Source organism: Monodelphis domestica, chromosome 5 (genome assembly GCF_027887165.1).
Source record: "Monodelphis domestica isolate mMonDom1 chromosome 5, mMonDom1.pri, whole genome shotgun sequence".
Lineage (NCBI taxonomy): Eukaryota > Metazoa > Chordata > Mammalia > Didelphimorphia > Didelphidae > Monodelphis > Monodelphis domestica.
The window spans coordinates 282395354-282416048 of record NC_077231.1 but is presented as its reverse complement, the minus strand read 5'-3'; the positions used below and the strand labels follow the sequence as shown (position 1 = coordinate 282416048).

At 36.7% G+C, this 20695-nt stretch overlaps 1 protein-coding gene across 1 annotated transcript in view; it reads right to left on the bottom strand.

Annotated features, from left to right (window-relative positions):
* The window catches only part of KIF15 (kinesin family member 15), a 68180-nt gene that overhangs the window by 45623 nt on the left and 1862 nt on the right, over positions 1-20695 (bottom strand). Inside the window, exons 2-11 of the mRNA XM_001379339.5 lie at positions 19332-19374; positions 18269-18455; positions 16116-16192; positions 14941-14978; positions 13365-13462; positions 12283-12462; positions 6719-6928; positions 5643-5768; positions 5396-5518; positions 1542-1650 (exon numbers count right to left, since the gene is read on the bottom strand). Coding sequence (XP_001379376.2) covers positions 1542-1650; positions 5396-5518; positions 5643-5768; positions 6719-6928; positions 12283-12462; positions 13365-13462; positions 14941-14978; positions 16116-16192; positions 18269-18455; positions 19332-19374 — 1191 coding nt within the window. The remainder of the gene's footprint in view (positions 1-1541; positions 1651-5395; positions 5519-5642; positions 5769-6718; positions 6929-12282; positions 12463-13364; positions 13463-14940; positions 14979-16115; positions 16193-18268; positions 18456-19331; positions 19375-20695) is intronic.

Genomic DNA, 20695 nt, shown 5'->3' with positions numbered 1-20695 from the left:
CAAATAACCCCAGCTGGCCTCCAGGGTGATTTTAAGGATGGTCAATCTGACTGACATTCTGAATATTAAATGTCGGTAGGACCAATGAAAGAGACATTGGGGAGGTAAAGAGAAAGACTATTTTTGATCATGAGGCAATGGACAGAAAACGTTTTATAGTGTAGTAAGTGACTTGTGCAGGATCACAAAGCCAAAATGAGTTAGAGGCAGGTCCTGAACTCAAAGTGTTCCTGACTTCTAGGCTGGATGCTGATCTGTTTAAAAAAAAAAAAACCTTTACTTCCTATCTCACAATTAATACTAAGTGTTGATTCCAAGGCAGATAAGTAGTCAGGGCTAGGCGATAGGGGTTAAGTGACTTGCCCCAACCCAGTGTCACAGAGCTAGGAAGTGTCTGAGGACACATTTGAATTTGAATATTTATAGATGCTGACAAAGTATTTTCCTCCCAACAACTCTGTGAGGTATTTATAAGAAACCAAGGCCCATGAAGGGCAAATGACCTACCCAAAGTAAATGTCACACCCAGTGCCTGCCTTAAGGATTGATGGGAGGGATAAAGGTAATGGCATATATGTATGTTAAACCTGTGCAAATGGATTAGCACGGAAAAGAAAGAAATGTGATTTCTGATTTTTAATTCCTAAGGTTTATAAAATAAAAATATCTGCCAGCTGATAGAGCCACTTTTGGATTCTGCATAGCAATAGGAATGAGAATAGTGATATGAAGATAACCTTCAACACTGAGGACAAGGAGAGACAAACACTATTTTTAATATTTTTAAGCAGACTTGCGACAAGTGTATGTGTGTATGTGGGGGAAAATGGGTCAACACAGGCTATATGACACTTATAAAAGTCATAGCAACGAGGCAGTCTAAGAGGCTTTGTTGTATGAACAAAACCTTCTAAAGGATTAAAAAAAAAACAGCAAATAAAATCTTACCCTCTTTATTAGAACCAATACTAAATATTGGTTCCAAGGCAGGGCAGTAGAAAGAGCTAAGCAATTAGAGTTAAGTGACTCGTCCAGGGTCACACAGGTAGAAAGTGTCTGAGGCAAGACTGAACCTAGGACCTCCCATCTCCAGGCCTGGTGCTTTATCCACTGAGCCACCTAGTCTGCCCCCTTCTAAATTACTTTTGATGTGACCTCTGACATTTGGATCATGTTTACATCTGAAGCTCATTGTGACACATAGTCTAAGTGAAAGGTATAAGCACTTTTCTACAAATTGCTTTCCAGATTAATCACAAATTGTCCCTCCCCTGGGATTTATAAATCCTGGGCTGGTATGCTGGCTTATCTACTTGTTCCTTTGATCTTTTTCTATCATTTTAATGACTATTTTATAACAGTTCGAGATCTAGTCTCCTAGGCCTCTTGTGCCATTTGCCTTGCCATCCTTGACCTTTTGCTCTATACATTGTTCTAGACAGTAGCTCCTAGATCACTTGACCAGGGTGGCACTAAATTGCCAGGTTAACACCAAACTACTGTTGGGTAAAACAGAGGATGAGAAATACTAGTTACTTCACCTGGGACACCACAGGTGCCTGTGGCCAGCAGAGCAAGCTGTTCTTTGAGCTTCTTCACTTCAGCTTGAAGTTGGCTCACATTTCCTTGTGTGTCTTCATTTACCACAGCCTGATGCAAAAAAAAAAATCATTGACAGACACAATGCAATTTTTTCTTTTGTTAAATACTTTCCCCAAATTCATTTGGCCACTGAATTTTAAATATGATGCTGAAAATGCTGCCAGTAAAAGAAATTGGGAACATTTTGAAAGAAAATTGAGCCTATTTTCATGTGGAAAGATAGCTATAACTGTTATGCACACACAGGCATTTATTAATATTTTTCAGGGGAAAACATAGTAGGCATCAGAATTCCTAATGATACACAATGTACAGTTTTATATCCAAATTTGTGTATGATATAGAATGACAAAATGCTATTCCACATGGTAAGGAAATGGAAGCCCAAAGTCACTAACTATTCTAATAGTAATATGGGGACGATAACTAAGAGGTTTGCTTACCTAGTGATCTAGGACTTAAGGCCCAGTCCAATCAGTCAAAAAGTATTTATTAAGCACCAAGGTACCAGCTACTGGTGTTACATATGCTAATAATGACACAGTCCCTGCCCTCAAAGAGCTTATATTTTATCAGAAGGATACAACATGGTGTATATTCATTTCTCTGTGTTTGTACAAAGTGAAGTGTATATATGTGTACACACACACACACAGCATTATTAGGTCTCTTGAAGAAGATAGCCTTGGGGTTAAGCCATGATGATAGCTAGGGTAGGTTCTAGGAAGAGATGGGGATAAGGAGGGAGAGCATTCCAAGAACAGAGTACATAGTCTGGGCAAAGGTCCAGGACTGCGCGACTCAGTGTCTCAATGTCTCAGACAAGCTAGAACTCTAAAGAGTGACCCAGGCAGCCTATGTTTGGCTTTGTAGGAAAAAACTAAGGGACGTAAACACTACTTTTTGGTCAAGAAGTCTCAGAGTGACTAGCTCCAAGTGACATGCTTGGTTACTCCAGCCCTAAGCCTTCTTTCAATTCTGATTTGGGATTCTTAGGTTCTTAGAGCAAACTCCCTTTTCTCCTCTCTCAAGTTTTCTTCCTGCAAAGAGAGTAAAAGCCATTTTGAGTCTCTGTCCCCAGTGCATAGCTCTAGAACAACTTTGGGGGTATAGGTTCTCTTAAGGGAACTTCTTTTTAAAACAAGATTTTTGCCTCACTTTTGCTTTCTTCATGGTCTTGTGCCCAGAATAGTGATCTAATACAATGAGTAACTTCAGGCCCCTGATTTCTACTCTGCCAAAGAGTCCTGTTTGGCTAAGCTGGGCCCCCTTTCTAGGGAGAATATATTTGCTTTGGTACTTCAGGGATTATGATTCTGTCAGGGTGAGTACAATCTCTCCATCGGTTTAAGACTATTCCTCTCAAAAACCTTACAGTAGATGGCTTTCACGAGTTTCTGAAATATATCATCCTGTAGACAACCTTCTTTCAAAGCTGCTTCAAGAAGTCAGGCCCAGGGTTACTGGTTTTCTAGATCAGCAGGAACTTACGTCCCATTGGCTGAGCCTTAAAGACTCTAGGATCACTTTGACTCAACAAGATGCTGGAGGTCTTTTGGAGAAAATCTCACAGGCTTCTTAATCAGGGTAGATACTGCCCTTGTAGAAGTTGTAGGAATTGTTATAAGGAAAAGTTAAATTATGTGGTCAAGGGAAGGTGAAAAGGGGATTTGGGATAATCCTAAACTAATGTCAACTACCTAAATCCCCCTAGATCTAAATATCTCTTCATAGAGATTTCTTCAGAGTGAATTTCCTACTCTAATCCTCCCTAACTGCCTAAATCCCCAGTCCCTGATCTTGACTAAACCTACAACTAAACCACCCCACCCCCACTTAGCTGGGTATAAGGAAAGGGTCTGTGTAAGCCTTTGATAGGCCCAGGGAAGTCCTAGATCCAAAAGGATCCAGGCATGGTCTCACAATTACTGCAGATGGTTCAGGATCACCAGGAACTGCCTCGATGAAATACAGAAACCAATAAAGCAAGCAGGATAGGATCAGCCACTAAGGAAATGCAGTCTCCACCACAAGATATTCTCTAGAGACAGCAGATAACAGTCTCAGTATCAGTCTAATCCTTCAAAGTTCCAGAATCTTCCTGCTGGCCTCATGCCCCTTCTCTCTGCAAATTTACACACTCTCCTACATAATTTAACTTTTCCTTACAACGGTTCTGACTTGGCCAATCAATAGCAGAGCTGACTCCTCATGGTGAGCAGTCACTTACCTCTTACTTGATTAAGTTAACCTCTACTCTGGTTGGGAACTGGCAAAGGATCCCTCTCAAAGGGAAGACAATTTGCATAGAAAGCTGCAAAGACAATAAGAAAGGAATCCTCCTCTGACTTTAAAAGATTCATAGGGAAACAGAGTCTCCAGTTGCTCTTGTTGACCTCTAGCCACCAGACCAAGATGACCTATATCAGAAGGTATTCTAAGATATGGAAAAGTACTATATAAAACTAGGTTGTTTTACAAAAAGGAGAGTGCAATCTGCCAACTAAGCAAAGCTTGACTTGTTCCTGATGAAATTCTGAAATATATTATTAGTGAAAATGTAAGCAAATACCTAGAGTTTCCTTTTGTAAAAAAACCATAGTTATGAGATGAGGAAGAGAAGTTATTTGATGAAGTTCCTCTTCTTATGAACAAGATGATGAGATCTGCAAGTGAGACATTTAGAATGGACAGTACCTAAGCCTTAAAAGCAGTGCTTTTAAGACTAATTGTTCTGTGCCAGCTTGGAAGCACATATGTAGTGAAGCACCCCTGGGTTGTGCTTGGTCTTGCATTCTTTTAACATTTCTGTTAGTAGCTTGGATAAAGGCAGAGATGGCATACTTAGGAAATGTGCAGATGACACAAAGCTGGGAGGCACAATTACTATAGTTACAGCCTTCATCCCAGCCTAACGCCTACAGAGGAATAACCAAAGCAGAATCCCAGACCAGAGAGGCTCCTATAATTTGGTCACTCAGAGCCAGCAGAGCTTTCTAACTCCTGAGAGTATTCTAGCCCCTGAATTCAGTCACCGTCTACTGGAGCTTCCAACCAGGGATAAGCTAGCTGGAGTGTTTGCACATCCAGACCTTAGTCAGGGACTTGCATAGCTTATACCCACAGGGCAGTGATCAGACTTTACCCTGCATCAGGTTACTTTGGGAGCACTGATAATTTGCAGGTCCACAGCCTGACTTGTTCTTGATATCCTATAACACAACTCAACAGCACAAGAAAGCAGTAGCAGGACAAGAAATGCACACTCTAGCCTTAACATAAAAAGTCTGAGGTCAGAAGAACAAACAAACAAAATATCACATCATAAAAAGTTATTCTGGTAACATACTCAAGACATAAACCCAAGGAAAGAGGATTCTAAAATATCTACAATAAAGTTTCAAAGAAAACAGTGTGGGCACAAATTCAACTGGAATTCAAGTATGAGTTGGAATAGTCTCTGAGGTTCTTGATACCTCTGAGATTATGTAAGGATAATTTAGTCTCAAACTGCCAATTCTACTTAAGCTGAACTTTTCCCAAAATGGCCCCAAACTATGAAAAGCTACCTAAGCAGAAGGTGTACTCCAAAGCTTAATTTTGATTGTTTTTTCCCTTTTGAGTGTAAGCTTTTTGAGGGCATGGCATAGAAGTGCTTAACAGATTGCTGACTTGATATGACTATAAAATAAATGGTCAACATTCCATTTTTATGAAATTGAAAGGCTGGCCAAGTTAAAATTTTTCTTATTTATTTTACTAGTAATAAAAGATACTCACAAAAGAATTTTACCTTGTTTTTAATCAGCTTAGCTCTCTGAGCAAAGTTAAGAGTTGATAGAGTTTCTCCAAAACACTTGGATCCAGGGTGAACATTTGCAATTATGGCTGTTTTGGCATTACCTCCAAGAGAATCCTGTTTAGTGGTATTAATTTATGGTTAAAAAAAAAAATCAGACAAAATTTTCTCTTTGTTGCTTCCATGCCCAATTCATTCAGTGTGACTTTTAAAAGTAGTATGCTGAGATGTCCTACTTTACCCGTAGTAAGAAAGTAAGCTTGGAGTCCCTGTAGCAAACATGTCTCTGTTTTCCATTACCCACATCAACAAGCGCTGTAATCACTTGACCCAGGCAGCTCAATGATCGATTTATATTACCTGCTTCCTAAATCATAAGAGGGAAAAAAAAGAAATGCATAGTTTAGCACATTACTTGTTTTGTAACTAATCATGTCATAGTTGCTGAAACTTTGAGTGGGAAGTGATAAAGAATAGTACTAGCAACGATTTCCTTAACAAAAGAGAGTGCTTGACCACACTCAAATCTTTACCTACATTTTTTACCTACTTTTTAAACCTACTTTTGTGCAACTTTTAGTACTCAAAGGGAAGCAAAGAAATATACTAGGTTTAACATTATGAAATAAAGTGAACCCTTGTATTACTGACTTTTGGACACAAGATAACACGTGTCTAGGTTTTTCTGTGTGAAGCTGTTTCAGTTATTTGATTTGATAGTGTTTTTGAAAAAAATAAATCAGAAAGCAGCATTTTGAAGCTGTTACCTTTTGTTTGCTTTGCTCTATTATCAGTGGAAATATTAGCTTTAAGAGGAGATGAGGAAGCAATAGTTTATATTATTACTTTTTCCTTAATTCCTCCATAGTTTGGGTCCATCCTATCCATCCAAACTCTCTTCCCTTTTCTCTCTAAAGTAAAGCCTGTATTCTAATAAGGATGGATGGTGGCCTCATCATTTCTGAAAATGCAATACCCGTTTTAGTGTCCAAAGAGCTACCATGATCTGGTATGAACTTTCCTCTTATCTAAGTGCTACCTATTCTTCAGACCTAGTCCAAGTTTATCTTCCTTCAAGAAGCATTCCTCATCCATTCTGGGCTGATCTGATTTCTCCCTTTTCTGAACCACTTATCAATTACAGCAGGAATTCTGTTACCTGATAAATAGAAACTTCAAAGAAATAACTGCTATTTTGTCTGCCTAGTAAGAGAATAAGTTCCTCAAAGTCTGTGCTACACATCATACTTTTCAGCAGTCCTATAATAGGAGGTCAAATACTCCAGATACAGAGTAGATTCCACACTGAATTCTCACCTTCAATCTCAAACCTTCTGTATGTGTATCTTTTTGTCTTTCAGATCCAGCTAAGTCTACCAGGTTGAGCTGGGAGGATCGAATATTCACAATATCATCATTTTTCTCCATTGACTCTATTGTAATTGTAAAGACAGCATGAGACCTGGAAGACTCTCTATTCATAGATGTAGCTGCCACACGTCTATTTCGCCATCCCCCTGATAATACCTAGGAAGAAAGATATCAAAAAAATCAGCAAGAGGTACATTCCCAAAATAGAAATATCTAACTAGGAATTTGAGGATAACTAACTCTCTCTCTCTATCTCTCCTCTCTAACCTCATAAATGCTCCAACTCTAGACAGGGCAGAGAAACACTATCTCCATCATCTTAATTTTACTTGACCTTCTAGGCAAATGCTAAGTGGTTTATCAGGAGTTTACCAAGACTGCTAAAATTCCTCCCAAGCCCCAAATTGATAGTAAGGTGATAGCTAATTTTGTATCAATATTTGCAAGGACACTGGCATTTTAAAGTAATTAGCATGACAAAAGAGTTAAGAGACTGAAATAATTTAACTAATTTTAGGACTTTGGGCAAGACACCTCCCCTCCCCACCCTCAGTTCACAGTCATAAGATGTAAAGTTAGATTCCTGTAGGCTCTAAAAAGCTACCATCTATATAGCCTACTACAATACTTTCAACATAGCATGAGCTGCATAAATGTTGAATACCATGCTTTACAATGGTTAAGAAGCTTCTGTTTTGGGGGCAGCTGGGTGGCTCAGTGGACTGAGAGCTAGCCCTAGAGATGAGAGGTCCTGGGTTCAAATCTGGCCTCAGACACTTCCCAGCGGTGTGACCCTGGGCAAGTCATTTGACCCCCATTGCCTAGCCCTTACCACTCTTCTGCCTTGGAGCCAATACACAGTATTGACTCCAAGACAGAAGGTAAGGGTTTATTTAAAAAAAAAAAAAAAGAAGCTTCTGTTTGAAGATTTGCACTGATGACACCTTGCTACCTCTCATGAAAAACATTCCCCTTTCGATAATACAAGTTACTAGGAAATTATTTCCAACAGAAATGTGCCTTACTGCAACTTCTGCCCATTGTTTTTACATCTGCCCTTGGGGGGGGGGGGAGGGAGAATAATGTAAATTCATCTTCCTTTCAAATTGTCACAAAAAAGTAGAGAAGGAAACTAGTCTTGGACCCTCAAATCAGGGTTTTGGGGAAACTATTTGTTTTGCTCCTTTTCTCAGTTTCTTTTGCTGTTTCATCATTCATAGCATGCCTCCTAATTGTGAGTATATCACCAAGCCTCTATCCTGGGCCCTGTGAGCTACTGTGATGCTATTTATTATCTCTGTGCAGACAATTTCCAAATCTATTCCATGACTAGTTCTCTCTTGTATTACAATCACACCTGCAACTCTATTATTTATCTCAAAATGAATGTCCTAGTGGCTTCTTAAATTCACCATGAACAAATTCATTATCTTTACTCCCAAACATTCATTCCTATTCCTGTTGAGGTTGCCACCATTCTTCTGATCACCCATGTTTGAAATAATGGCATTATACTGAATGCCTCACTCTCTTTGACCTATATATCCGATCAGTTACCAATCATATGATTTCTACCCCCTCTACAAAATCTTTTACTGGACTTCTTCTTTCTTCTCCTATAACTACCAGGCTAGGCCAGACCTGCATTATCTCTTGTCTACACTATTGCAACAGCCTCCTAATTGGACATATAGGTGATCAGGGAATAGAGCACTAAATATGTCATCAGAAAGACCAGAGTTCAGATCCTGTATCCAATACTAGGTATGTAAATCCAGGCAATTCATTTACCAGCTTCATGTTTCTTCATCTGTAAAATGGGGATGATAAAAGCTGTAATAGCTCTCAGGGTTGTTGTGAAGAACAAAATAATATTCATAAAGTGCTCTGTAAACTTTAATGTATTATATGAATGCTAATTATTAATTGAACTCCATGCTTTAAGTCACCCCCAACAGCTGCCAAACAGGTTACACTAAAGTACAAGTCTGACTAGATCGTTCCCTTACTCATTCAATTTCAGTGGTTCCCTAGTGTCTGTATGTTCAAATATAAACTCTTCTGTTTTGCTTTTAAAGTCCTTTGCAATCTGATCCCAATCTACATTTGAACCTTATCAGACATTACTCTCTTCCCTATACTCTATAGTCGAGTCGAACAAGACCACCTTTTTTTTTTCCAACCCATGTTTCAGCACCTTTGCATAAATTCTAATAGAAGGCAACAAAAAAAAATGGCCCAACTTCAAGTCTAATGGAAAAGCTCAGAGGTCCTCGGGTTCGGTGACAAAGCAGGTGATAATGCATCTTCTTTAATATTTCCACCGTCAAAACAATAATGAATTGTTAGTGCCAAGAACCTCGGTGGTAACAACTTTCTTTTCTAGGTTATCAGAAGCTATGGGTGATAAGAAGTAAAAGGATAGGCAGGAGCAACTGCACCTGCAGGGCAGTTATCAAGTGGTGTCTCCAGAAGATCTGATTCCCTAGATGATGGTTATTAGGGCTGAATTGGAAGCAAGCTGGATACTCCCAAAGTTCTTGGGAGTCCTGGTCTTGAGCTGTAATCATTCTCATCTGGGGTGAGGTGATAGTAGAGCTGAAGGCAATGGTTTGACCATTTGGACAAAGGTCACCTTCTACCTCTCAGGGTGTCCTGTTGCTTGACCAGAATGGCTTTCCGTGGATGGCAACTGATAGGAATGGCTGGGCTGAAAGCAGGGCCAGCAGTTCGGAATGTGCCGCTCTTCTCAGGGCTCCTGGACTTATTTGTTTACTTATCAGTAGCTGGTTTTGACCAGGATGACAAATTCTTGATGCTTTGTCCCAGGACCTAGATGTATTCTTTCCATTTTGCTTGTAAAATCCCTTGTTTCCTATCAAGGTCTCAAGTACCACTTTCTACATAGAAGCTATCCTGATCCTCCCAGAAGGCAGTGCACTCTCCTCAAAAAAATCCTGTCATCTCATTTATATGCATTTTTTTTTTTGGTCAAATGTAATGTCAAGGGCATAGATGGTTTTACTTTTATCTTTGTATCTCTAAGGTGTAAACTTTAAAATACTCCACCCTACTTAAACCTTACTTTAGGGGAAGATAAAGTTGTAATCTCCTGATTGAACAATGAAGATACTTAGTTCTCACCTTAGAGTAAAGCTAGAACTTTAAGCTAAGTCTATTTTTAGTATCCTAATACAAAAGGGTGTTAAGTAACTATAAAGTTTAAATTAATCACAAAAAGGTCAAGTATCTTAATACAAAAAGGTGTTAAGTAACTATAAAGGTTAAATTAACCACAAAAAGGTCAAGTAACTAATGAAAGGTGTGCTTAACGAAGAAGTGTTAAGTAACTCAAAAATCTAATCAAAGAAGGTGAGAACTAAAAGTATGAGCAGTCCTGGAGAAAGCCTTTGATGTGATTGGTAGATGTGAAAGTTTAGAGGAGGAGACACAAGGGTGAAAGGTCTATCTATTTGGCTCCCTTGCTGTCTCCAAGAGAATCTTGATTGGAATCACTCTCTTTCCCTTATTGGCGGTGGAGAGTTAGCTGAAAGGAGCGTGCTGAGCCTTTCGGCATCTTAGCATGGCTACAAGCTATTGTCCAGTTTGGTGGTGAGTTTCTGGCTGAGTTTTCCTCCTTTACTTTCCAACTTTATCCTTAGAAGCCTCTAATCTTCTTCAGAGACCTAGAAGCAGGGATTTTTTAAATTCCCCCTGGCACAGGCCAGGTGGGAGAAATCCTATATACCCTTCCTACCCTCTCCTTAATTCCTTCCCTCTATATTAATTAAATTACCATAACATACCAGACTGACTTGGGTATTTTATTTGGCGACCAATTAAATCTGGATTTTAAGTCACAACTCTTAAATCATTGTTACAAAGGGCTAGCATAAGTTTTGGCACCAGATAGGAATTTAATAAATGCTTCCTGATTGAAGACCATCAAGCCAAGTCACTTTTTGTCCTCCTTCCCAGGTTTTTCCAGTCCTTGAATCCCTGATTGTTCTATAGAGCATAGGCTGTTGTTTCTATAGAAGGTCGAGATTTACCGATGGAAAGAGACTGATCCTTTTTACAGTATCAGTAAAGTAGGACTTCTTAGTATCAACTTTTGAAATGGCAAGGAGTCGAATTCCAATCTTGTACAGTGCTAAGTTGAAGCTGATTTGGCAAGTCACGTGGCTTGTTAGTAGCAGAGATAAGATTCTACTCTACTATTATCTATTCTAGTCAATAATCTAATAATACCTAGATTCTCTTCTACCATGGAGCATTCTTCTCTTTGATTTTTGCCTTTTCTTATTTTTTCTATTTTGTCCGGGGATCCTTTGTTTCCTCTAATATAAACAAGTTTTTCTTTTCCCATGTCACTTTATATTTACATCAACCATGAACAGTTACTGAATCAGGCAAGAAGAAAATGTACACACCCTGCAGATCTCAAACCAAAAGGCATCAATTAGGCACTTACTATGTTCTAGGCCCACTAAGCATACAAAGAAAGGCAAAAAATAATCTCTGCCCTTGAAGGAGCTCACAGTCAAAGGTAAACCACTATGTGAAAACTAAATTATATACACAATGCAAAGGTGCAAGGCATCAAGGCAGAAGATAAAATATTTTGAAAGGAGAAAGACAAGTATGCCAATCTAGCTAAAGCAGAGATTGCATGAGGCATAGTTATTCAGCCAGATCAGTCCAGAAAGACAAGACTGAAGTTAGATTGGGAAAAGCATTAATGCCAAACAGAAGACTTGCCATTTTCTCTGCAGTTTCCAAATCAGTTTCTTTCCTTTGGAAATTCTCATTGTTCTCCCTAAAATGTGGCAACCACAATGAAAATAGGTTCCTCTAGTCATGGTCTCTGACGGGTAGTATTCAGTGGCACCTTGACCGTTCCAGTCCTTGAAACTAGGACTCTTTTAATGTAGCATTAGCTTTTGTTGGCACCACTTCATATCACTCACTTATACTATATATATATATATGTTAAAATCCATGGCTTTTTAGATTAATTCTGGATATATTTCCCCCATCTTATACTGGGAAACCACTTTCAAGTGTAATCTTATTAGATGATTGAAAGAGGAAATACATAGGAAAATGCTTTAAAATGATTATTTTTAAATGAATAGTTTAAGTAAAGAACAGTTATTTTAATAAAAAGTTGAAAGAAGCATTTGCCATAGTCAAGCTACCATGAGGACAACCGAATTCACTGTGTTGGAATTTGAGTAGTCAGACTCCCTTAGGAATTAATAAGAATAAAAATACTAGATATCAAATATTTAAATAATATTCTCATCAAAAATGTTTCTTTATGCAAAAGCAAAATATATGAAACAAGCTTAATTTTTTTCTTTTTTATATGTATATCCTCTATAACTCCTTTGCAAAATATTCCAGATTTATTTTTGGCATTTTTAACTCATACTTTTGCCAACAATGTGTGTCTCAAGTACATGGGAATGCTGCCTAAACACCGAATAACAAGATGGATTGGTTACCTGATAGGCTTCAGCAGCAGAAGTTACCACTTGTTCAACAGCTCCAACTACAAAGACACCCTTCTTGATGTGTTCTCTTAAAAACAGCCCAGCAGAAGCAGAATCCAGTAAATCAAATATCTGCTCATTGTAAATTTCAATGAATGAGCACTTACAAAGGAAACTCTTTCCAGCCCCAGCCTGCAAAATAGCATTTTTATATGGATGTATCATTTTATTAACAGCACTTTTCTAACAGTTGCAATCATGATAATCATACCTTAAGGTGAATTCATTAGGTATAATTTCCTGTGTTATAATTTAATAAAATTAAAAAGCATAAGACTTGTATTTTTAATCTCTCTCTCAAAATATCTATATTAACCAAACACTTTCTATATTTTGTAAATCTACTATTTTTCTAACATACACATGTATTTATATATACACATATCTCAATTAATACATATTCCTTAGTTTAAGTGGCAGTCAGAGGGCAGTTCTGGAACTAGATTACAGTCTATCACAAGGGGATAGAGCATATGGCTAGTTATAGGCTCAAAGTCTATTTTAAATATATACCAAAACTTTTGATTCACTAAATTAGAATACAAGCACAAGAGAAGGCGCAGACACAAGAATAGGACTCTACAAACATCACATACTGGGAGGTCTAGATACCATGATGATGACTCCTACCTGAAGGGGTAAAATCAGAGTCCCACTTGCTTATGGGGAAGAAGGCAGAATCCATGCATGGCATGCAACATGGCAAAGTGAGATTGGACACCAAGCAAACAAAAATATTTTAAGAATATTATTTCTTTTGAGAAGTGTGAGACTAAAGTAATTATTTTATCATTTTTCACTGAGTTGGACATATTATGATCTATTTTTACAAATAACCAAATGAAAGCCATATGCAATTATGATGAATCCAATTTATCTCTAAGAACTGAGTTTTGTACATCACACTACTACGGTTTTTCCCTTTTCTCCTTCATGTTTCTTCTATAGCCTAATAAAATAAATAGCATCACTTTTACATTCTAATATATTCAAAACCATATACCTTATAACTCTCAACTTAAAATAAAATGTACCTTCTCCTTTTCACGATCAATTAAAAAAAAAAGATATTCAAAACTTCTGGGAATTACTCCTCTAAGATTATGGGTGAAATTATCAGATTCAGATGGTCCTAAAGAAAAAAAAATTATGATAGAGTTCATAAAAGTATCAAGTATATTTTTATAGAACTAGACCAGCTATTTTAAAATACTGAAAAATTTTATAAATTACTGAAAATAAAAGAAATTTTACCCATTAATCTATATTCTTATTTTTGCTTTAGCATTAGGTAAATTTAAAAAATTTGTGAAATATCTAAATTACAACCTCAAACAAAATTATCTGCAAAGCAATAGGCCCAGGAGAGGGCTCATAGAGAAGAGTTCAAGTCATTGCTTTAAAATTTTTAAAGATTAATGAATTCTTTACCATGAATTCTATCCTCCCAAACCAGCCATTAACTAGTTGATATTAGTGGATACTTGCTGGCAAACTTTTGGGAAGGTGCTCAGGTGATCTGGCCTTTCTTGGGCTGGTCCTAGAAGATAAACATACCTACCCTCTAATCAGAAAACTTCTCCAGAAAGGTAGAACTCAGCATGATTGCTGTCACTTCAAGATCCCAGGGCTATCTCCACATTATCAGGAGAAATCAAATTGTCACACTCCCAAGTGATTTTAACTCAGAAAAAAGCATTACAGGCTTTGGTTTTAATAATTTGCCAACTCCAAATATCAAAATAAATACCATTTCAGGTAATAAAAAAAATCAATGTAGAGATTTCAAATTGCTATGCAGGATAGCAGAAAAGGGCAAAGTGTAAATCATCTTGACAATTATCTTGATATGCTCAAGTTGTTCTACCATGTGGGTGATGATAATATGTAAGATTTATTCTACTTACCTGGGGACCCAGAGTGACTCAGAGAAACTGACAATCCTTGAGAAAATGATTTCAAATAAACCAAACTGAAGGAATCATAGAAACTAGGGATGGGATATTTAGCTAACTTTAGGTCTCATGTTCTGTTGAGCAAACTATCTCTCTGTTAACTTTGGGTTTTAACTACAGGACATCTGGCCCTAAGACTCAGTGGGTCATTGTACTGCTGAAACCTTGAGATTGAGTTACTTCATTCTCTTTTTCTTGTTAGTGTATGCCAATTAAATGTACCCAAGAGTTTTTCTTTCCCCTCACACCAGGGAATCTGTCACCCCTATTCCTAGGAATTCTCCAATCATACTAACTCAGACTTTTCTCTGGACCAGCCACTTCTAGCCCCTTCTCTAGAAGATTATTTAATCAGTTCTTTGTTGCTTTTAAATTGAGGTCCTTTCAGGCTGATTAGCTTCACATGTGTATATGTCCCTGCTTAATAAAGATTATCTTAATTTTAAAGGCATCTTATATCTCTATTATCTTCCTAAGATGTAGGTCTCTAAGGGTTTATGTGCCCCAACATGTTTTGCTCTACTTGGATGACAAATCTAGCTTGTGCCTCAATTGGAAAGGATAAGGTCTTCAAGAGAAAATTACTTAAACTCTACTTAAAAGAAAAACCACTGTCTGATTCAATAGAAGATTTAAAAAACTTTAATTTACTTACCCATCATAGTAAATGTTTTTCCTGAGCCAGTTTGTCCACTAGAAAAAACAAAATTAAAAACAATAATTAAAACACTGCTTAGAAAGGGTGCCCATTTCCTTTTAATGCTATATACCAAATACATACACTTTTTTCAAAGATAATTGTTTTTAAAAATCAATCTACTAAAGTCCTTTCACTTAAAGGTCTTTGGCAGCTTAGAGGCATACAAATATATTCTTTCTGTTCAGTTCTTATTATAGCTAATGAGAAAGCCAAGAATGTAGGAAAAAATATGTGTATATGATTCAGAGTGCAAACTCATTCAACAGATAATTATAGTTTTTAAACTTTTTCGGCTTAAAGATGAAAAAATTCTTCAGCATGAATACTCCATACACAATAATTTCATTTTTGAGTTCCCCGTAGCACAAACATTTATTTTTCTAAAGTCATCTACACTAGATATTGCTCAAAGCCTTAAAAAAAAAAGCCATTATATACTTTGCAAGCTATTACAATTAATGACAGCAATTTGCAAAGATCATAGTCTTGAAACTAAAATATTTCAAGCCACTGTTTATATTCAAAATTAATTTTTAGAAACTCTACCACCAAAAATATTGCCTAAAAATCATTACTCTGATGGGAAAACAGTATTAGAAAAGCATGATCTGCCTCATTGCCTAGGAAAGGAAATTTAATTCTCCTGAATAAATTAGCTTTTTATAGGGGGATGAGTGAATAGCAAAAGTTAATTTTCCCTGTACAATGTATAAAATATGAGAACTGTTATCATATTATGTGTCTTTTGACTTATTCACATTTGGGTCATTTAAAGAACCATAACAGAGACATAAATCTAAAAGGTCTTAAAATATTATACAATTCCTAGCATACTTTGTCAGAAGTCCCCTTGGTAGAATAAAAAAGTTTGTTAGATGATATAGAAAGAATACTATGCTATTAACTGCTGAAAAACTGCATGTATATTTTATACACACTTCTGAAATTACTTTGCAGTCATATCAACATTCACCTACAAAGTTACACTAATCACATAAACTACTCATCATTTTTGACATCAGGATTGTATGAGCCCATAATTCTCAAAATGACAAAAAATTATCCTGTAATTCTGTTAATAGTTCTAGTAACATTTTGTTTGCATCTTATACAAACTAAATTAAACTTACTATGCAAAGATGGTACCATTATAACCATTCATGCAGGATTCAACAATGCTTTTGGCCACACTTGAGAACACAGACTCCTGTGAATTAAGTGCAAAAATGCATAGTTAAAATTTTATAATTAAAAAAAAAATCCTAAACTACTTTATGCTGGTTGAATTGAATTATAATTTAAGAGAATGAGGCACAAATTCATAGTTATAATGCATGTCATGCTAGAAGTGCATTTAAAAAGCAAACATAAATGCTATTAACTCAGATTACTCTGTACTATTAATATTCTTCTGTTTATTAATACAGAAAAAGTCTGTTCCCATAGATTAAGTTTATTTTCTGAAGAGGGTGTTTCTATGGAGTTGTAACATTGCTAACAAATGCAGTTTATAGGAAAAGTTTGTTTATAAAGAAGAATGTCTCAACATCAAAATTCCAAAACCGTTTAAAAAAAAAAATCCTGGAGCCCCATGGTCAGTTTTACAAGGTGATTAAATCTTTTTCAGTGTTGTACACTCAGTGAAATGCTTTCAGTTCAAGAGTCCTTAACCTTTTTTGGGTCATGGGCTTCTTTGGAAATCTGGTAAGACTTATGAACCCTTCCCTCAGAATGTTTTAAAATACATACAATAAAATACATAGGATTACAAAGTAAACTATATTAAAGTACAGTTATCAAAACATAGTATTAGAAAGTTCATAGGGTCAGGCTTACAACTCCTATTTCATTACCATTAGCTTTTATAAGAGACTTATACCCTCTTATGTAACTGTATGCAGTAGTTTGAATTACAATATTTAAAGAACTAGAAGCCTGAAAAATTCAATTTTGTGGCCCTGAGATGCCTTCAAACTCAGTTGATGTTTCAAAACACATTTGGTTTGGTATTAGATCCTTATATCAATTTATATTAAGCTACCTAATCACATAAAATTCAATTCATAAATAGATATTACTCAGGAGTCGCAATAATCAAATGTTGTCTACTGTCATTTATAGACTGATAATTTTGTAAATTACTATGAAATGCTAATTTTGATTCCTTTCAAATTTGTAATTTGCAGGATTGTAGGCATGTGATTCTGAGTCAATAACTAGAAAACATTTTTAATTTTCAAATTCCTACGGTTCTACTAATGGCCCCAAAAATTCTTGTTTAAAACATTCAAAGAAGGGCCAGCTAGGTGGCTCAGTGGATAGATAGCAAGGCCTGGAGATGGGAGATACTGGGTTTAAATCTGGTCTCAGCTCCTTCTTAGTTTTGTGATCCTGGGGCAAGACACTTAACCCAATTGCCTAGCCCTTATCGCTCTTTTGCCTTGAAACCTATACTTAGTATTGGTTTTAAGACAGAAGTTTTTTTTTTTAAATTGCAGATTAAAAGCTCAAAATATTAAGAATGTCCTTAACTCCTGGGTTCAGAAATTCTCCTATGTTACATTAATATAATTAATTCTCATATAGTATGTGTTTATAGAATGTAAGTCAATAGTGAATTAATTTCTTTAACTTACATAATGATTTGGCAGATAGAATATTGGATTTGGAGTCAAGAAGTCTTGGGTTCAAACCTTGCCTCTGATAAAACAGCTATGTGACCCCTGACAAGTTACTTTACCTCTGTCTTTTATAAAATCAGGGTAACACCTGTGGTAGCCATCTCACAAGGTTGTTGTAAGCCTCAAGTAGCTAATGTATGTAAAGTCCTTTGTAAATTTTAAACACAAAATAAATATCATTATTACTCTAATTATATTAGTTCTTATTTGTATTTTAATTAATCACATGTATGTTATAAGTAAAAAAAATATCATTTATTTTTAAATAGTTTTTAATCCTGCCTATCATTAAACCAGTCGCATAATGTGCTGCTCTTCTTTCCCATAAATGACTTTTGGTCTGGCAATTAAGTATAATAATCATTAGGTAGAAAAGTAAAGCAGACTAGGCAGTTTCAGTAAAAGTTTTGATGAAAGAAGAGAATCAAACTATTTATTAAAATTAGTCCTCTGCATTACTTGAAAATTTTATAAAACCTTTTCTATTTCAAATGACTCATGGTAACAGAAAGCAGAAGGTAATCACTAAAATCAATACCTCCTAAAGCTAAATAATATATGGAACAAAACTATTAGGTCTATTCCCATCTAAAGGCACTTACCTGAGTAGTGTCCATATCTGCAACATGATCAAATGTGAAGATCTTGGGCTCTGGTTTAGAATGCAAACGGAGACTATTGGAAGTGAGCACTGATAAGCACAAGCCAGGATGTTCTCCATCGTTGAGGATAGGCCCCTCAACAGGGGGACGGACTCTTATAAAAACTTTGATGACATCACCCTCATTACTAGAGGAAAACAAATGTTTCAAGTCAAAATCTACTAAAGATGAGTTTCTAGTTAAAAGATACTTAAAAATAAAATGAACTCTATAATCTATTTAAAATTTCTCCTTTCAACAAATCAATCCCAAAAACCATCTATCAGATCTTATTATCCCTTTCTCACTTTCCTTGGAGGAATTTCTATAAGTTATAGGGTATTCATTTCAAGATGCTCCAAGTGTTTCTCAAAGCTTATTCTGACAAGAGAACAAATATATCTGTTCATATTTTATAGAATAGAAGTGACTTGCCCAAGGTTCTGGCTTATCAAGGAAAAGAGCAATGAATAGGAGGAACAAGAGCCCAGTAGTCTACATTTATGTAGCTCTTCAAGTATCTAAAATGCTTCCCTCGGGGGCAGCTGGGTAGCTCAGTGGATTGAGAGCCAGCCCTAGAGACGGTAGGTCCTAGGTTCAAATCTAGCCTCAGACACTTCTCAACTGTGTGACCCTGGGCAAGTCACTTGACCCCCATTGCCTAGCCCTTACCACTCTTCTTCCTTGGAGCCAATACACAGTATTTACTCCAAGACGGAAGGTAAGGGTTTAAAAAAAAATGTTTCCCTCATAAGAACCCTGTGAGGCAGTATTAATACCATTATCTTCTTTTATACATGAAGAAAAGGAGTCAGAGAAATTAAATGACTTGCCTGTGGTCACAAAACTGTTAGGTGTTAGCCCCAGGATACTAATCCATGTCTCTTGAATCAAAGTCCATTCCTTTCATTAAGGCCCTGTTACCTCTCTAGTCTATGCTGCTTTTTGAGACTAAATCTGCTTAAGAACACTCCATTTCCACACCACCTTCAAAAAGAAGTTTTTTTTTCTTTTGGTTTTTTACCTTATGTGGTTAGACTGTGTTGGTGTTACAGCACGTAAACTATCTAGAAAAAAAGAGAGAAAAACACTGAATATGAATTAAACAGGTATCATAGGACACTCCTACTGATAGGCTTTTTTACCCCCTTAATCTCACCTCCAGTATAGCTCCTTGACAGTTATCAGATGAAATAGTGAAGTAACATTTATATTTATTTTTCAAATAAGAGAATGATATACAATCTCAATGAAGTGTTCTGAAAGCAAGAAAGTGCTTTCAAAACCTGTTATCTCAGAACCAAATTTCTTACAACCAGCCTATATGTAAGTATATGGATAGCTCTAGCCCAATGATGGCAAACCTTTCAGAGACAGTGTTGGGCACTACGCCCCAAGCTGAGTACCATGCCCCCTACCTCAGGGACCACATGCCTGTCCCCCCCCCCCACGCGCGCGCACAAACACACACACACACACACACACACACTCAGGGGAGGGAAGAGAAAATGCTCTCATTGGGCTGCTGGGTGATGATGTGAAAAAATGTCATCAGATGTGCTGGAAAAGTGGAAGGGAACAGCTCTGCCTTTCTAGAAATGGGGGATGGGGAGAGGTAAGTGGCCATGTGCCCACAGAGAAGACTGGGCAAGCCATCTCTGGCACTTGTATCATAGGTTCACCATCACTGCTCTAGACTCAAGCATATAGTAAAAAATAAAAAAAATTAGTATTTGACAGCAAAGTTGTATTCTCTGGGTTAAGTCCCAAAAACAGAAGCAAAGGATAGCTATGACTGTTCACATCTGGGGGAAAAAAAAGACAATCTTTCAACACAAGAAAAAATAAAAAGGAAAAGAAGGAAAATCACTGATACAACCCTTCGTACATTCAATATGGATACCAATGAAGTCATAGACCTTCATAATGTAAAAGAAATGAACTGTCCTAACTAATGCAGTAGCAGTTTGACTTAAACTCTGTGACCACATTTAATTGATGCACATGAGCATTATAGAGACAATATGGATAATTTGATTCAGGCAGGAAAAGTGAGTTCAGATCCTGTCCAGGACACACAGTAGCTATGTGATCAATTGCAAATGACTTAGCACCTCAATGCACCACAAACTCTCTAACACTCTTAAGTATGCAAAGTGCCTTATACATATTACAGGTGCAAAATTAGGGAGGGAAAGAAAGGCAAGAAAATAACACAGGCTAAAGATAGCATATGTTGTCTTAGCTGAGTTAAAGAAAGAGAAACCTATTTCCAATTTTTCCTAGTCTTTACTGCACTTCCCACAAACCAGCTAAGGTATTTTAAAGATAGCACCTTCATATACTTCAATCAAAATAACATTGCAACAGAGGGAATACAAAAGGAGG